The sequence below is a fragment of the Mustelus asterias genome, chromosome 19 (genome assembly GCF_964213995.1).
Source record: "Mustelus asterias chromosome 19, sMusAst1.hap1.1, whole genome shotgun sequence".
In the NCBI taxonomy this organism is placed as follows: domain Eukaryota; kingdom Metazoa; phylum Chordata; class Chondrichthyes; order Carcharhiniformes; family Triakidae; genus Mustelus; species Mustelus asterias.
Genome location: NC_135819.1, coordinates 69,284,549 through 69,304,121, shown reverse-complemented (window position 1 = coordinate 69,304,121; position 19,573 = coordinate 69,284,549). Strand labels below are relative to the sequence as shown.

The 19,573-nt window shown below is 40.8% G+C and overlaps 1 protein-coding gene across 3 annotated transcripts in view; it reads left to right on the top strand.

The window, feature by feature from the left end:
* The window catches only part of exoc4 (exocyst complex component 4), a 516,360-nt gene that overhangs the window by 59,140 nt on the left and 437,647 nt on the right, over window positions 1-19,573 (top strand). For all 3 annotated transcript variants that reach the window (XM_078235822.1, XM_078235823.1, XM_078235825.1), the window contains exon 4: window positions 2,283-2,380. In XM_078235822.1, the coding sequence (XP_078091948.1) occupies window positions 2,283-2,380 (98 nt within the window). The remainder of the gene's footprint in view (window positions 1-2,282; window positions 2,381-19,573) is intronic.

Genomic DNA, 19,573 nt, shown 5'->3' with positions numbered 1-19,573 from the left:
TCCATGTCCCTTTTCAAATTATGCCTCTCCTCATTAATTTACCACCTTCATACCTCCTCAAAATATCTATCCATCTATCTTTTCACACTTAACTGAATTACGTTTCATCTGCTATGTATCTGTCTATTTTACCAGTTTCCTACTCTTACTATCCTTCTCATTGTTTGCCCCATTTCTGTGTTTGCTTTTATTTGTGAACTTGGAACGTACAGGATAACATTTCAAAGTACAGGAAATGTATGTTAAGAAGAGCAATGTTCTTAATTGCGATCATGCCCCCCCCCCCCCCCCCCCCCCCCCCCCAGCCTGGAATAACAACCACTTATCGCTGCTTTCTGGCCCTTCGCCAATTTTGTTTCAACATCACCACTGTCCCTTCAATTCCATGGTTTTTAAATTTTGTAACAGGTCTATTATGCATTGGATCTGATTTTTGATTGGATTTATTGTTGTCACATGTATTAGAATACAGTGAAAAGTATTGTTTCTTACACGCTATACAGTTAAAGCATACAGTTCATAGAGAAGGAAACGAGAGGATGCAGAATGTAGTGTTAGTTATAGCAGTACTTCATAACATGTTTTCTGCAAGTCCATATGGACAACATCAATAACGCTACTTTTTTCACCCACTCTGATACTTCATTAAAGAATTTGGTCCAATGTGATTTGCAATACAAATCTGTATTGACTTTAGTTTATTCCCACCTACTTTTCCAAAGTTTCTGTCATATTTGATGTTTAAACTCCTCAAATTAATATTTTTTTAATCAAAGTTTTTTAGCAATTGCTTGACCCAAGGTACTGTGGAGTGATAAAGTTTATTTATTAGTCACAAGCAGCTTTACATTAACAATGCAATGAAGTTACTGTGAAAATCCCCTAGTCACCACACTCCAGCGCCTGTTCGGGTACACTGAGAATTTAACATGGCCAATGCACCCTAACCAGCACATCTTTCAGATTGTGGGAGGAAACTGGAGCACCCGGAGGAAGCCCACGTAGACACTGGGGAGAACATGCAGACTCCGCACAAACAGTGACCCAAGCCAGGAATTGAATCTGGGTCCCCGATGCTGTGACGCAGCAGTGCTAACCACTGTGCCACCCCATTTATCTACTGAATGAAAAAGCCTATCGAACTGATTTGAAACTAATTTCAGCCTGCCTTACTCTCTTGATGATTGTTTAGAAATGTGCCATCAGAATTTCCTGCCATCCAGAAATTCTTAATGCATAAGCAATCTCGGGAGTCGTGTTGGTTTTCCCAAGACAAATCCATTCCCCAGAGCAACAGCAGACTCGAAGCTGAATCTTTGTTTGGTGCAGTGAAACTGCATACTTTGTTTCATCAGAGCTATTCATTCGTCACTTTTTTAATGTGTATTCATGGGACTGTAATCACCCATTGACCCTGGCCATTAAAGTTGCACCTTCCTACCAACATTTCCTCACAATATGTTTGTTTGTTTCTTTTAAATTGGGGAAAGCCTTGTTCTTCCTGCATGATGTAGCTAATTTGTCACTTCAATCTGAATTCATTCTAGCATTGTTTGTTCAAAAAACTTTAAAGGTGTTGTCACCTTGGTGGTACAATGGTTAGCACTGCTGCCTCACAGTGCCAGGGACCCAAGTTCGATTCCTGGCTTGGGTGACTGCGCGGAGTCGGCACGTTCTCCCTTGTCTGCATGGGTTTCTCCGGGTGCTCGGGTTTCTTCCCACTGTCCAAAAGATGTGCTGGTTAGTTGCATCGGCCGTGTTAAATTCTCCCTCCATGTACCCGAACAGGCGCAGAAGTGTGGTGACTGGTGGATTTTCACAGTAACTTCATTGCAGTAAGCCGACTTGTGACACTAAAACTTAAACACCTTTGTGTCACCAGAGTATTTAGTTCTGACTTCTTCTGGCCATAGCACTGACTTGTCACCACAGACATAGTGACCCAATTCGCTGTGATTGTGATCCTCCACTCATGATTTGAATTTTCCTGGCACAGGCAATGAAAATGAAGCATCAGTGCTATAGTTAACACTATTGAAGTCTGTAGATGATGGAAGCTTGGCTTGGTACTTTGACTGGATTCTGATCAAAAGCCAGTAACCTGAAATGTTAAGTCTGCATTTCTCAGTTCAGAAATGCAGCCTCACCCGTTGATTTTATTTCTAGAATTTCCTGCTTTTATCTCACATGTCCAGCATTTGGTGCCTTTTGCTTTTTGTTGATTTGATACTTAGCTAGTTAATTTTTGAGACAAAAATTGATGGGATTTTTTTTTTGTACAGCTTGCTTGGGAAGGACACTTCTCCTGTTCCTGTTATTGAGGTCAACTCCCGGAAATTTCTGGACAACTCACAATACAGCAATTTGGGTAGCACATCTGGTGAGTAGCTCGATGCAAATTGATGGCTGTAGTTGCTTGTAGGATAGCGTAGTCATGATCCACCTGTTGGCAGGTCATCTGCTTTTTTCACTACACCACTTGGTCTTGCACATCCCTCTTCAGCTGTTTGAGGGAGCCTCTCACTTTCAATTTCAATAATCAAATGACTTGGGGTGGTGGGGCGGGGGGGGAATAAACCATGCGGTTTCCTGTTGCATTTCTCCTGTGCTTCAAGGAAAAACAAGTCCTCTTCCTGAAGGATCCTCCACCTGCTAGTTACCATTGTCCTTCAAGTTCTAGCTCTTCCACCATCACTAGTGGAATTTTCACCATTTGCCATGGTTCATCACCCTGAGCATGGGACACTTGGGCCTCGGGCAACTCATAAAAGGGCAAGGATGACCACCTCCTGAGACCTCAAATTACCCTGATATCCTAATATAGGATAGACATGGTTTGAAATTCATCAAACCGATCTATATTGAGGAAAAGAGAAGTGTGTTTGGTTAATTGAGAACCAGAGAAGGGTATTTATGTATGTATTTACCTTTCATGGTGCATAACCAGTCCTTTTTAGAGTAGTTGACACTTAAGAAATGAGTGAACTTTTAACATGTTGGCAATTTGAAGTATGTTTGTATGGGTAGCAGACATGGGTTGGCATTCTCTGACCTGGCTGAAATTCTCCCATGTCGCTGCAGTGAATGGAGTTTTGGCTGTGCACCAAATTCTCTGTTCTCACAGGCAAGAGTGGTGGGGCGTACGAGATCAGAGAATTTTAGCCCTGATGGTAATTTGAAAAGCCTACTTGGGAGGCAATTGGAATTAATGAGCCAAAGGGGAAATGTAATGCAAGTATACTTCCTGCCATTTGATTGAGAGGCATGCAGCTGTGAGCCTGCAGCCGGTCAGATTCCCACAGAGTCTGGGATGTAGCTGTCTTGGACAGTAATTGTGTACACCAGAATTTGCAATAAGTTACTGTGTTACAACATTTTTTTTCTTAAGCACATTATTGACACATTTGTTTTATTTTCTGGGTTCATGTGTTCTGGTTAAGGAATGCAGAGGAAGAGGCTTTTCTCTGCTTAAAAGATGGTCTAATAAAGCATAGAACATAGAAAAGCTACAGCACAAACAGGCCCTTCGGCCCACAAGTTGCGTCGAACATGTCCCTACCTACTAGCCTTAGCTATAACCCTCTCTCTTACTAACTTCCATGAACTTATCCAAAAGTCTCTGAAAAGACCCTATCGAATCCGCTTCCACCACCACTACCGGCAGCCAATTCCACCCACCCACCACCCTCTGAGTGAAAAACCTACTCCTAACATCTCCTCTGTACCTACTCTCCAGCACCCTAAACCTGTGACCTCTTGTGGCAACCATTTCAGCCCTGGGTAAAAGCCTCTGAGAATCCACTCTATCAATACCTCTCAACATGTTATACACCTCTATCAGTTGGTAAATTCATCAACAATGTAAGAAATAGCTGTGTCGGGTGAATCTTCACATCAACTCCACAATAAAGAACTGGCTTAAAATGTACCAGAAAATCCTAAGTATTATCAGATGCCTACAATTTTGTGTTGCCTCTATATGTTGTAGTAATCAGTCGAAAAATAATTTCCATGACTTTGAACAGTTGTACAAATGTATCCAACCTATTTAAACCATGAAGATCACGCAGTGTGCTTTTGAGTTGATCTCCACGTCAAAGGTGAAGTTGGAAACAGGATCTGTGATTTAAAAGTTTTCCACTATTGCACATACAATGTAAGATTGAGTACATGTAGTACTTGGACAGATATTATTAACTAATAATTTAATTTGTTCCCGACTCCAGTTGTATAATAGTATGAAAATATAATGCAGCAACTCTGCATTGGCTGTGTTCTCGTTGATACAGAACTAAGTGACATTTAGCATCCAAGATTTTATGGTTTAATTTCTTGTATTGCAAGAAGATTTTACCGACTGTTGAAAGGGTTTAATCTGCTGCATTTACAGCCTATTTCAGCATATTGCGAATAAAATATTAGCTTGAACATGATTATTTCTTGATTTCATGCAACTCGAAAGGATGAAATTGTTTGTATTGGCATTGGACAGATCTGCATCCCACTGATGCTCATGATCACCTCTGGGAATATTTGGCAATTTAACGTTTCACTATTGATATGATGTTCCTCCTCTCCTGGGTCAACAACATCTCATTCTGGTATATTCCCATTGCATGAGCTGGGTTGCATTTTTGGACTATAAATATTCTTTGGATCAGCACATATTTAGTTCTGATTATGCCTTTGTGGAGTGCTTTGGGATATTTTCCTACATTAATGGTACTATATAAATGCAAATTCTTATTGTTTAGCTGGAGGGTTCCCAGATGTTCCTTATCTCTTCAGGCAATGTGGCTGATTAATTCAATGGTCTTGGCAATCTGGACTTTCTTAGCTTCATCACCTAGCAAAAGTTTAATGTTTTGCTCTTGAGTGTTCTATGAACTTGGCCTGAGTTCTAGCTTTAATCCATCAGATTTTCCCAGAATTCACCTTGTATATTTCAAAGAGAAGTGTTTTACCAGCCATTCTTACAATTTTTTTTATGGCAGTGGGGAGTGGGGTGGCGTTGCAACTTTTTTCCAATGGCTTATGAATTCAGGGCAACACCTGCCAGCATCCTTATCTAGTGATGAATGTACAAAATTGATAAAGGTCTGAGATGGCTATGGGGCAAAATTCATTCCTTACCCACAAGGGTAATAAGGAAGAAAGGCAATAATATAAATCAAGCTCTGAGTGAGAACTGTGCTTGTTTTTAAACATTTTCTTCACTGTTGATATATCCAAGTATACTCCACTCAACAATTTTGTTTTGTCTTAATGTAGTATTTTATTTATTTCTAAAATGCATAGTTGAAAAATCTTATATTTGATTTGAAGTTAAAACTGCGAAGTTCATTTGACTACTTATAACACTTCGCGTCATGTCCAACATCAGTCATCCTCTGCACTATTTTTTTGTTTCCTGTGGTTTATACCTTTAAGGTTTTACGAGTCATGAACCAGTGACTTATTTACCAGTATGATCAATATTCCATAATTGATGCCATATGCATGTTGAGCCACTTGTATCAAACTGTTTTTGCCCACAAATTTCAGAAGTGGATTTAATTTTTTAAAAATCACAATCTATTATTTTAAAGAAGCCAACAATTTGAGATAATTAAAACCTTGCTTGGTTTGCTGATGATCAACTCAAGCTGTGTACTGTTATTTTTTGACATTACCCAATCCACTTGCCTTAATTGCGATCTTGCAGTTTATTGATGTTCATCTCATAAACTGTAAATATTTGACTTTCATCTAGTAATATACATTTTTAACAGTTGGCCCTTAGCTAGGTGAATAAGCATGGACACTGCAGAGTGGTACAGCAAATGGTATGATTATTGCTTGAAGGGTATAATGAGATGCAACCAATTAGTGTACAGTACTTTTTTTAATTTGGAGATGTATTACTGCATGTGACAAGTTCTCATTCATAAAAGTAATTACTTCTAATAGACTGCACAGTTTAAATGTTTTGTTACTTGGGCAGTTTAGCAATTATGATTGCAAAAGCTCCCCACGAGAAAATAAATGACTCTTATGTTAAGTACACTCTACAGAGTGAAAGGGAAGAAATGATGCCATTACAGTATCCTTTTTTTTTGTAAGTTTTTGTTCCTTGCAATAAATTTGCCATTGAATAACGTTAAATATCTGGGAGAAAGCTAGAGACTAATTTCTGCTGCTGTGCAATAGAATGCCCCAACTCTAAATTAGTTGTGATTCAAGCACAGTTTACACGAGTGGTGAGCAACCTGCGGTCCATCAGGGCTCTAACTGTGACCCACTAGACATTTTAGTAAGAGAATGTAAGAAGAGGAAGGAGCCCGGAGATAAAGGAACATGAGAAAGCAAGAATGAGAGTGGAGCAAGGAGAATAAAAGATTGTGAGAAAGAGCAAGACTGAGAATGGAGGTAGGAGGATAAAATACCACGCGAAAGAGCAAGACTGTGTCGAACCAAGAAATGTAAGGGTGCAGGAAAGAGCGAGAATGAGAGTGGAGGAATTAGTTGGTTTCCCTTATTAATCTTTAAATACTTCAATAATTTATTAGTAACTGTAAGGTTTTCTTTATAATAAAGTTTTAATAACAGTAGTATTAGAAATTATTGGAAACAGTAGTTTTTAATTTAAATAAAGGTAAATATAATAAAACTATCCAAAGCACATATTTGTGTATTTAAGAAATGTATAACTTTTAGTTGTAGCTTGTATTAGCGTTTATGAGCAGAGTAAATTGTAATATATATAAGGTAAGTGTAAATATTCAATGTGTAATAAATGCACTTCATTTTATTCATGGGGTCATGGTTAATGCACATGCTGGATTTCAATCTTGTGGCCCACGGAGATGAAGGAGGGCCACTCATGTACTTTGAATCATTAAGTTAATTTGAATGGAATAGACCACGCAAGGTTTTTAGGAAAGCTGGTTTCATATAAGGTTTTTAGTTTGATGCAAGACAAAATACTGGAATGGGTGAAGAATGTATTTGCCTTGCATTGTTAGAGTAGAATACTTGATTCAAATGCCCAAGAGCCTATATACACACAAACCAAAAGTTGTGTTGCTCTCTATATAGCACTATGGTTAGATGCATTGGCCAATCTTAATTTTCCGTCAGTGAACCCAAACAGGCACCGGAGTGTGATGATTCGGGGAGTTTCACAGTAACTTCATTGCAGTGTTAATGTAAGCCTACTTGTGACATTAATAAATAACTTTGAAACTTCTCTTGACGGCAGTCAAGCTAGAAGTGACATGAGCATTTTAGTTGCATTTACAGTTATAGTAAATTGCTAGGCTTTAGTCTAAACCATTGATGGGCAACCTAGGCTTGTGAGTGGGCCACATGAGTGGCCCTCCTTCATCTCCGTGGGCCACAAGATTGAAATCCAGCATTAGCATTAACCATGACCCCATGAATAAAATTGTGCATTTATTACACATTGAATATTTACACTTACCTTATATATATTACAATTTCCACTGCCACATTAAACTTATCTATGTCTCTCTTCAGATACCATGTCCCAAAAGGGTGTTGGTAACCATGGATTTCCATGGGTTGAGCCATGGTTATACTTGGAAAGATACTGCAGTGGTTTGTTGTTGCCTTCTGAAGGCTCTGGCTGACCAGAAGACTCTTAAGCTCTTATAGCCTGCCATATGCCATATTGGAAGGATTTGCAGGTTGAGAATCAACCTGTTTGGCACCGTTATGAATGTGCTTCCATTGGTTATCAAGTCCTGAGTGGGATTCGAACCCAGAGCTTCTGGCTCAGAGGTAGGAATCTTACCAATGCATCACAAATCCTCGTTAAAACTTCTAGATTATCCAAAAAATAGTGTTACTTTGATCATTCACTGCAGTCCTGCCAAGGAACTTCTGATTTACCATGTGGTTGATGTAACGGAACTCCTTTTGGAATAGTTACTTGTGCAGCTCTTTTGCTGAAGATCTGGGTTCAGATCCAAGTCTTAAATGATTTTGGAACTCTATTAACCACATTGGATGATATTTGTTAGTGTTCAACAAGAATGTGAATTCGACTGTGAAAGTAACATGGGAACTACAATATGTGCTGTTGTTATCATCAAAGCAACAATCATTTTAATCTTCCCATTCAAGTAAGCTACTGATCAAAGTACTGATAGGCTTTCTTTCTTCACTGCCATTGGATTAAATACTTAACAATGGGTCGAAAGTATTTGATTCTTGTTCAAAACCTATTACATTTCTATCTTCCCAGAGTCATCAATCTGAAATGTTAATGTTTCTCCTCTCAGATGCTTCCTGACACATTGAGCCTTTGCAGCATTTTCTGTTCTTATTTTGAGTTCAATGTACTAGAGTCCAAATCAGCATTTCATTTGGTGGGTTTGAAAAACCAATACCCACTTCCAAGATTCCTAATCTAGCAGCAAAGCACCTCTGGTCAAGGCAAGACAAATGAAAAATTTAAATCAATTAAAGTGAGCTAAGGTAGGTTTATCATTAATGAGCTACAGTCGCGTAAAATGCATATTATACAATGGAAACAGTATAAGAAAACCATGTTCTGGAACGTACCAAGGAAATGGATTAAAATGGCATGCCATTACTTTCGATAAGAGCGACTTCAGTTTTCCATTACTTTTGTGTAATCTGTCGGGGCTTGGTCAGCATTGACATATCTTTCAGTTAATAACATTCTCAGTGATTTATGTCTATTGATTAAATGTCAAGACTTGGGCAGGCTCAGTCTATATTGTGGTAGACCTCTGTCATGAAAAAATAAACACAAACCCTGCAGATTGGTTTTAGATTTGTATTCCATTGTACTGAGCTCAGAAAAAGTGACATTTTACCCCATACTAATGTATTCCAATGTCAGTGAAGAAAGTAAATCTATTGGTTTTCTAACAAGTGACTCAAATTGGCCCTGTCATTCCAATGTGAAAGTAAAATGTGATGGCAACTCTTTCCATTCTGATATATTTGATATTGCCAGATTAGGAGACTGTGAATACCACAGCATATTTTTAATGTTTTATTTGGGGCCTTGCACATTGGCTGAAGAAACCACATTTAGCAGCAGGAACTGACTTACTAATTCAAGAATCTCAACATTTTTTTCCTCACACGTTCATGATCTGTAATCTTAACTCTAGCCCAGAGTTTGTTGCCCTTGAGAAGGTGGTGGTGAGCTGCTGTCTTGAACCACTGCAATCCATGTGGTATACGTACACCCACAGTTCTGTTAAGAAGGGAGTTCTAGATTTTTGACACAAACAGTGAAGGAACAGGGATATCAGTCAAATCAGGCTGGTGTGGGCTGAGAGGGAAACTTGTAAGTGGTGGTGTGTCCATATGTAAAGAGTTATGCAGATAGTGTGGGGGAGAAAAGATATTCAAGTGCTTGATCAACCATCATATTGAATGGCGGAGCAGGTGTGACAGGCCAAATGGCCTAATCTTGTTCCTGTGCCTTACTGTCCTTGTGCTTCTTGTCAGTGGTGAACCGGTTTGGGGAGTTATGAGATGATTTACTCACAGCACAATTCCAAGCCTGCTCTTGTCGCCACAGTATTTATATGGCTGGTCCAGTTGTGTTTCTCGTCAATGATAACCACAAGGATATCAATAGTGTTGATTGTCAAAGGGAAATGGTTAGATTCTCTTTTGTTGAAGATGGTAATTGCCTAGTACTTGTATGACACAAATGTTACTTGCCACTTTTCAGTCCAAAACTGGATGTTGCCTCAGTCTCATAGCATGCGGTCATGGTCTATCTCCGTATTGGATCAGTCACAAATGGTGCTGAACACTCGACAGTCCTCGATGAGGATTCTCACTTCTGATGGAGGGTGTAATGACACATGCTCACAGACTCTCAGGAACTCGAGGGTATTTATTAACGAAGGAAAATGGTACAGAGGTGAGCAGCCTCCCTCCCCAGCTGACCTGGAGCAGCCCACCAGCTGCCACAATCCCTACATGTCTTCGACTTGTCTTCAGGCTGTCTTCTGCCAAAGAGAGAATTCCACTCTTGGTATGATTACTCACTCTCGTCCTGGTTGGTTCCCAAGCCATGTGACCATCTTCTGCTCTGTTGTCCTTAAAGGGACCATCACCACAGATGGTTAGTCATTGATGAAACAGTTGAAGATGGTTGGGCCAGGGCACTGCCCTGAGGAGCCGCTGCAGCACCCTGGGGCTCAGATGATTTTTGCAACCACCCCCAACCTCTTTATTCTCATTGACCAGTTTTGCGATGGCTCCGTGATGCCACATTTGGGCAAATGCTGCCTGATAATGAATTGCTCAGATCAGAGTAGCCATGGCAGAACTCGAACAGCAACAATGAGCAGATTATTGCTGAATAAGTGCCACTTTGATCACATTGTCATTTACACTTTACAATACTTTTGTGTATAAACTGGGGTGGATGGTAATTGGTTGGATTGTATTTGTCTTTGGTTTTGTGGACTAATATATGTCAAGGCAATATTATACATTGCCAGGCAGATGCCAATGTTGTAGCTGTACTGAAACAGCTTTCCTTGAGGCATGGTTAGTTCTGGCATCTGTCATGTTGGGGACCTCAGGTGTGATCATCCATGATGGTTAAAATGCGTGATAACCCTCAAAGTCCATGGGGAATCACCGATTGATCTCCCTGTGGGGCTTGTTGAGTGCGAGGTACCTTGGTAACAGGTATAGGAATATAGGAATTCGGAGCAGAAGTAGGCAAATTGCTCTGCCATTCAATCATCCCTGGTCTCAAATCCACCTCCCTACCTGTTTCCCATATCCCCTTGTCCCTTTTTTATTAGAAATATATCTATCACCTTCTTGAAACCATTCAACAATTCAGACTCCACTATGGGGCAGCGGGTTCCACAATTCGCCATCCTCCTAATCTCAGTTTTAAACCTACCGCCTCTCAACCTATATCTGTGACCTCTTGTTCAAGATTGCCCCTTAAGAGGAAACATTTGGTTTACACTTACTTTATTAGTCTCTTTTATATACTTCGAGCAGATCCTCTTTCATCCTTGTAAACTATCAGATCACTGTTACCCTAAACCACCTGTTATATTGCAACGCTACAGGTTTAACACGGCAGCCAGACTCCCTGGGGAACCAGTCACTGAAGTCTTGATGAGACTGGGGGAAATTGGAGGAACAATGTGAGCATGGGTCAGCACATCCAGAAGTGTTAAGGGATTGTTTAGTATGTGGAATTAATATTGCGACCCAAAGGAAGCCCCTGACTGAACCAAATCTGGACGTCCAGAATGTGGTGGTTTACTTTGCATTCTGTAATAACCTATGTTCCCTTCCAGTTGTGCTTCCTGAGTCATTCCAAAATGTTTCCGCCTTGTCTTTTGCACTGATGAGGATGGGGATGTTTGTGGAGCCCCGGTGATTTGTTTAATTATTCATCACTAGGTGTGATAGGACTACAGATCTTGATTTGGTTGTGGGATCACCTTGCTCTTATCTTTCTTTGTTGTTTCTTCTATTGAGCAAACATTAAGACCTACATTGTAGCTTCACCAGGATGGCACCTCATTTTTATGCATATCTGCTGCTCCTCCTGACATGCATTCCTGCATTCTTGGAACAAGATTTGATCCCCTGGCTTAATAGTAATGGTAAAATGGGGAATATGCCAGGTGAAGAGTTTACAGATTGTCATCGAATGTAATTTGGCTGCTGCTGATGGTCTACATTCCCATGTAAGCCCAGTTTTGAGCTGATTTGTTCTGAACCTATCCCATTTGGCAAAATGGTCATGCCACACAAGATGGAGAGTCTGTTTTGTGTGCAGTTGGACTGAGTCTCCACAAGAACTGTGATTACTCCTACCAATTCTGCCATTGAAAGGTGATTTGATGAGGTTTAAAGCGAATAGGTTTTCTCCACTACCTACCATAGCCCCAATCTAGCACATATGTTCTTCAGGACTCTGTCAGCCATTCATTAATGGTGCTACTGAGGCTCACTTAATGATGGGCATTGAAATTTCCCACCCAGAAAACATTGTTTGCTCTTGTTATCCTCCTATGTGTCTTCCAAGTGGTATTCAACACCGAGGAGCACTGATTCATCTGCTGCAAGAGTAAGGAACATGGCAGTCAGCCTTGGGTACTCTTGCCAATGTTTGACCTGATGCCATGAAACATCAGGGCTACTCGCTTTGGACTGTACAGCTGTGTTTCCACCTGTGGTCTGTCTGACCTGCCAGTGGCAGAGGACATATTCAGGGATGGTGATGGAGAATTCTGGGACATTGGTAGTGAGTATGACTGTGCCAGATTATGGGATAACTCGCCCAGTTTTGACACACAGTTCAAATGCCAGTGAGGAGGGCTCTGCAGGTTTGATTGGGCAGTCTGTGCCTTTTATCATTTCCAGTGCCTCAAACTTAAATATACTGATAGTCTTTAAATGGTATGAAGCCCGAGGAGCCAGAACTTCTCACATCAAACTTAACACATACGGTGCTCAGTGGTTAAGCTCCTTCACATCAGACCAACAGAGAAAAATAGTTGGTTTACTTTGAGCGAATCCACCTTTGGGCCAGAAAATGGGTGTTAGCAGATTGGCTGCTCGGCAAAGACCACCCACCCCCATTGTCCCTTCCACTGAGTTGATGGGAAAGAAAAACTGATTGGGGTGAATAATGGTTCATCAATCCACTGCCACCCATTTTACAACTCCTCACCCATCCAAATTGAATTGCACTCCCAGTGTGTATCTCAGTCAAAATCCTGGAATTCTGTCCCCAATAGCACCGTGGTGTATATATTGCAGCAGTTCAGGGAGGCAGCTCACCACTACCTTCTTGAGGGCAATTCGGAATAATTAATAAAAGTTGGCCTTGTTAAGTTACATCCTGTGACCAAATATTTTTAAAAGTTATGAATGTCAGTTTTGGAGTCATTTTTCCTGTTGCTCTCAGAAATTTCACACCAACATCATTCTGAATTTGGCACCCAGCCAAATCTCCGTTCACTGCAATGGGATGGAAAAATACTGCCAGTTTGAACGGTCTAAGAGTTTTCTGCAAATGCTTCCCCCAAAGCAAATGGTGAATAATGTTGATTACATTTCATTGTCTTGCATTGAGTATATTTTTGCACTGGATATTTTAAAAACAGTCTACTGAATACATATTTTAATTATCCTCATGTTTTGAATGATGCACTTTGCCTGTTCCAAGTGATGTTTTGTCATACTCGCTACCAATGTCCCAGAATCCTCCATCACCATCCCTGAATATGTTCTCTGCCACTGGCAGGTCATGATGTGGAGATGCCGGCGTTGGACTGGGGTAAGCACAGTAAGAAGTCTCACAACACCAGGTTAAAGTCCAACAGGTTTATTTGGTAGCAAATACCATAAGCTTTCGGAGCGCTGCCCCTTCATCAGATGGAGTGAAAATCTGTTCTCCAACAGTGCACAGAGACACAACATCAAGTTACAGAATACTAATTAGAATGCAAATCTCTACAGCCAGCCAGGTCTTAAAGGTACAGATAATGTGGGTGGAGGGAACATTAAACACAGGTTAAAGAGATGTGTATTGTGTCCAGACAGAACAGCTAGAAAGATTCTGCAAGATCAGGAGGCAAGCTGTGGGGGTTACTGATAATGTGACATAAATCCATGTTGGATGTTGGATTTATGTCACATTATCAGTAACCCCCACAGCTTGCCTCCTGATCTTGCAGAATCTTACGAGCTGTTCTGTCTGGAGACAATACACATCTCTTTAACCTGTGTTTAAGGTTCCCTCCACCCACATTATCTGTACCTTTAAGACCTGGCTGGCTGTAGAGATTTGCATCCTAATTAGTATTCTGTAACTTGATCTTGTGTCTCTGTGCACTGTTGGAGAACAGATTTTCACTCCATCTGACGAAGGGGCAGCGCTCTGAAAGCTTATGGTATTTGCTACCAAATAAACCTGTTGGACTTTAACCTGGTGTTGTGAGACTTCTTACTGTACTGGCAGGTCAGACAGACCAGAGGTGGAAACACAGTGCTGTACAGTCCGAAGGGAGTAGCTCTGATGTTTCATGGCATCAGGTCAAACCTCAATTTGGTGAGGATACCTCCGGCTGACTGCCATGTTCCTTACTCTTGCAGCAGATGAATCAGTGCTCCTCTGTGTTGAACATCACTTAGAAGACACATGGAGGGTAACAACAACAAACAATGTTCTCTGGGTGGGAGATTTCAATGCCCATCATCAAGTGAGCCTCAGTAGCACCACTAATGAATGGCTGACAAAGTCCTGAAGAACATATATGCCAGATTGGGGCTATAGTAGATTGTAGAGAAAACCTACTTGCCTTAAATCTCACTGAATGGAGATATAGTGTTCAAGATTTGGGAGAAAATGTATATTTTGCAAATAGTAAATTGAGGTGACAAAGCAACACTTGGAACTTGTGTCATGAATCTTTTGTGTTTGGCTTTGGTGAGTAAATCAAACTGCTGGGTGTAAAGGTCACTTCTTTTAAACACCCAGATTTTACTGCAAATGGTCTCGGGATTCCAGTACTCTGGGCTTGTCTGTGCATTTTTTCCTTACAGATTAACAACATGCTCATCGTTGTCCATTTAAGTAATGAATATATGTGTGCAATTTGAGCAAGGTCTACCTTTATAGCTTTCGAGGTGCGAAAGTCATGCTATTATTAATGAATTGATTGTTCTGCAATCTGTGGGAGCAAGCGTCATTCAAAGAACCAGCAGCTGGTCAGAAGTTAGTTTCCCTCCAATATCATTCAAATTACAAAGATTTGTTCAGTGAAAGTGTAACCTGCACCATTGTTTCCTCGTTCTTGTGACTTGCACAAATGCTTTGGTTAATTGTTGATATTGAGTAGATACCATTTTTTTTCCATGTTGAAATTGAACAGATGTCCGGATCATTAATGATGAATTTTCAGATCCATTTTCTATCACATTCTGAGGTGTTGCTCTGAAATTGATTATGATCCTTAATTTACAGATTTGGTGGGGAGGGAATGTTTGCTACCTGCCCCCAGGAATTGAGGAAAGTCTGTAAATTTCTTCTCAATCTTTGAACATAGGATATACTCGGAAAGTATTTTGACCATGTTGCATGTTCATGATCAAGTAACTTGAAACTTGATAGGATCGTGTTTGTCTGCAATATCTATCCCCCAAGAAGTTGACATTGGATTATTCTGCCCCTTATCAGTGCCAGCCCTGCTTTATTTTTCAAGCTGAAGTTATGCTTTAGTGTTGCAATTTACAATTTCTATAGAAGCCTTGTGTACCAAAGAAAGACATGTTGCTGTGGCAAAGTTTCTAATCTGCAGCAGAAAATATTGAACCACGGCCATATATGAAGTTATATATCGGAACTTCAACATTATTAGCATGTTAAACCACTGTACAGTTCACGATGCAGGAATGAATCTCTCGCATGTGTGCAGTTCAGATTAAGTTTATTTATTAGTGTCACAAGTAGGCTTACATTAACACCACAATGAAGTTACTGTGAAAATCCCCTAATTGCCACACTGATTCCCATTCAGGTGCACTGAGGGAGAATTTTAACATGGCCAGTGCACCTAACCAGCACGTCTTTTGGACTGTGGGAGGACACTGGAGCACACGGAGGAGTCCCACGCAGACAGGGGGAGAACGTGCAGACTCCGCACAGAGAGCGATCCAAGCCAGGAATCGAACCCGGGTCCCTGGTGCTTTGAGACAGTAGTGCTAACCACTGTGCCGCAATTTATTCAACCTTCATATGATTCTGTTGCTCATCTAATGATTTTTGACTGGAAATCAAACAGCCTGGCGTTTGCAATAGCTGAAATCAACCAAACCAGTGTGAAAGATTTTCCAATTTTAAATGCAAGCTGTGTGAAATGTAAATTGATTTTTTTTTTCCCCTGGATTTAATATTGGTTTAAACATCATTGCCCTGCCCACAAAAGTAGTCATGCCTTCAGATGGAAATACTGTGCATGGCGAATCTCCATCAATTGCCGCTAGCTGAGGAGGAAAATTGAATTGAGGTGCAGGGATGCCATAAGACACACATTAGAAGTTATTACATATTTTAAAAATGTCAAGAAACTGACTTGTGTACACCCATGGAACTAGTACATGTTTCAGCATGTTCTTTTTTAAATGTCATTTTCATTGATATTAAAGTTGGTTGTGCTGGTGCGTGGAAGATTTTATGGCCAGGATTCTCCAATGTCATACATACATAGAAACATATGTAGAAAATAGAAGCAGGAGTAGGCCATTTGGCCCTTTGAGCCTGCTTTCCCCATTCATTATGATCATGACTGATCTTCAAATTCAATACCCTGATCCTGCGTTCCACCATCCCCTCCCCTCCCCACCATCCCTTGATCCCTTTAGATCCAAGAGTATACCTAATTACTTCTTGAAATCACACAACATTTGTCCTTAACCACTTTCTGTGGTCGTGAATTCCACAGATTTACCACTCTGATGAAGAAATTTCTCCTCACGTCAATCCTATAAGGTTTACCCCTTATCCTCAAACTATGACTCCTAATTCTGGACTCCCCGACGATCGTGGTCATTCTTTCTGTATCTACCCTGTCTAATCCTGTTTAAAATTTTATGTTTCTATGGGATCTCCTCTCTCTTTTCTAAACTCCAATGAATATAATTCTAACCAACTTAGTCTCTCTCCATATAACAGTCCTACCATCCCAGGAATCAGTCTGTAAACCTTCACTGCACTCCTTTCACAGCAAGAACATCCTTCCTCAGATAAGGACACCAAAACTACACACGATACTCCAGGTATGGCCTCATCAATGTCCTATACGACTGCAGTAAAATATACCTATTCCTATACTCAAATCCTCTTGTTAGGAAGGCCAAAATACTATTTGCCGCCTTTACTGCCTGTTGTACCTGTGCACTTACTTTCAGCTGCTGATGCACGAGGACACCAAAGTCTTGCTGACTATCCGCCTTCTCAATTTGCACCCATTCGAATAGTAATCTGTCTTCCTATTTTTGCTACCGAGGTGGATGATCCCTCATTTATCCACATTATACTGCATATGCCCACTCGCAGTCTGTCCAAATCACATTGAAGCATCTCTGCATTCCTCCCCACAGCTTATCCTCCCACCCAACTTTGTATCATCTGCAAATTTAGAGATAGTACATTCAGTTTCCTCTTCTAAATCAATGTAATTAATATATAGTGTGAACAGTTGGGGTGCTAGCACAGATCCCTGTGGTACCCCACCAGTCACTGACTGCCAATCTTTTAAAAAGACCCATTAATTATAACCCTTTGCTTCCTGTCTGCTAACCAGCTTTCTGTCCATCTCAAGACACTGCCTGCAATCCCATGAATTTTAACTTTAAATAGTAATCTGCTATGTGAGATCTTTTTGAAAGCCACCTCAAAGTATGAATAAACCACCCACTGCTTCTCCTTGGTCAACTCTTCTAGTTACATCTTCAAAGAATTCCAGTACATTTGCCATGCGTGATTTCCCTTTCTTAAATTTGTGCAAACTTTGTCTAATTATACCACTGCTTTCCAAACGCTGTGCAATGAAATCCTTACCGACGTCAGGCTCACTGGTCTACAGTTCCCTGTTTTCTCTCTACCTCCCTTTTTGAATAGCGGGCTTACATTAGCTACCCTCCAACTGCAAGAAACATTCCAAAGTCCAAAGAATTTTGGGAAATGTCTATTATTTCTGGGACCTCTTCCATACTCTGGGATGAAGATTGTCAGGCACTGGAGATTTATCCTCCTTCAATCCCATCAATTTCTCCAAAACCATTTCTCCAATACTCATTTCTCCAATACTCATTTCTTTCAAATCTTCACGAAAATTTGTGTCTCTTGGAACTTTGGTACATTATTCATATCTTCCTTTGTGAAGACAGAAGCAAAGTATGATTTTAGTTCCACTGCCATTTCTTTATTCCCCTTTACAAATTCCCCAGTTTCTGACTGAGTGGTCTGCGCTCGCTTTTGCAAATTCTTTTCTCTTTTTTGGTCTCTGACCAACCAATATAAATTTTTATAGTCAGTTTTTATCTTTCCGCGAGCTTACTTTAATCTATTTTCCCCTTCTGAATCAATCCCTTGGTCCAACTTTGAATTTTGAATTGCTCTCAGTCCTCTAGTCTATTTCTTGCCAATTTGAATGCTTCTCCTTTGAATATACTACTATCTCTGATTTCCTGTGGTTTGGCCACAGTTCACTTTTCACTCTTGTGCCAAATAGGGATAAACAGCTTTTGGAGTTCACCAATTTGTTCCTTGAATGCCTGTCCACAGTATTTACTTTCAGTAATGTTTCCCAATCCATCATAGCCAATTCTTGCTTTATACCATCAAGTTACTGTTATTGAGATTCAGGACCCTGGTCTCGGAATCAACTGCCTCACTATCTGCCTTGATAAAGAATTCTATCATATGTTATGGTCACTCATCCCCAAGGGTACTCTCACAGCCAGCTAATCCTTTCTCATTGCATAATATCCAGTCCAAAATGGTCTCTACCCTTGTTGGTTCCTCAATGTATTGGCCCAGAAAACTATCCGTGGGCACCAGGTATTCCTCTATTGTACTGTGGCTAATTTAACTCGCCCAATCTATATGCAGATTAAAGTCACCCATGATCACAGATGTTCCTTTATCATATGAATCTCTGTTTATTGTTATTTCCAACATTACGACGACTGTGTGGTGGTCTGTATACCACCCCCACAGATTTTTTTTGCCACTTGGTGTTTCTTAACTCGTACGTCACACCACCACTGACGGTGAGAACGGAGAATTTGGCGCTTAGACAAAACCTCAATCATAGCAGCGGAACCAGTGAATCCTTGCCACAGGCAAGGTCGAGAGAATTTGTGCGGTCCTGCACTAGCTGTGCGGAACCTAGTTGAGAAGAAAAGGAAAGCGCACAAAAGGTTCAGAGAGCTTGGCGAAGATAGGGATTTAGAAGAGTATACGGCTTGTAGGAAGGGACTAAAGAAGGAAATTAGGAGAGCCAGAAGGGGTCACGAGAAGGCCTAGGTAAGTAGAATTAAGGAAAACCCTAAGGCGTTCTATAAATATGTGAAGAGTAAAAGGATGAGACGTGAAGGAATAGGGCCTATAAAAGGTGAACGCGGGAAAATCAGTACGGAACCAGTAGAAATGGCAGAGGTGCTCAATGAGTATTTTGTCTCCGTTTTCACAGAGAAGGACGACCTGGGTGGATGTCCTGTGGGCTTGCGGTGGACTGAAAAGATTGAGTATGTGGACTTTAAGAGGTTGTGCTGGAATCTTTGAATGGCATCAAGATAGATAAGTCGCTGGGTCCGGATGGGATGTACCCCAGGTTACTGTGGGAGACGAGGGAAGAGATTGCAGAGCCTCTGGCGATGATCTTTGCGTCGTCAATGGAGACGGGAGAGGTGCTGGAGGATTGCGGATGTGGTTCCTATTTTCAAGAAGGGGAATAGGGATAGCCCAGGAAATTACCAACTGGTGAGTCTAACCTCAGTGGTTGGTAAGCTGATGGAGAAGATC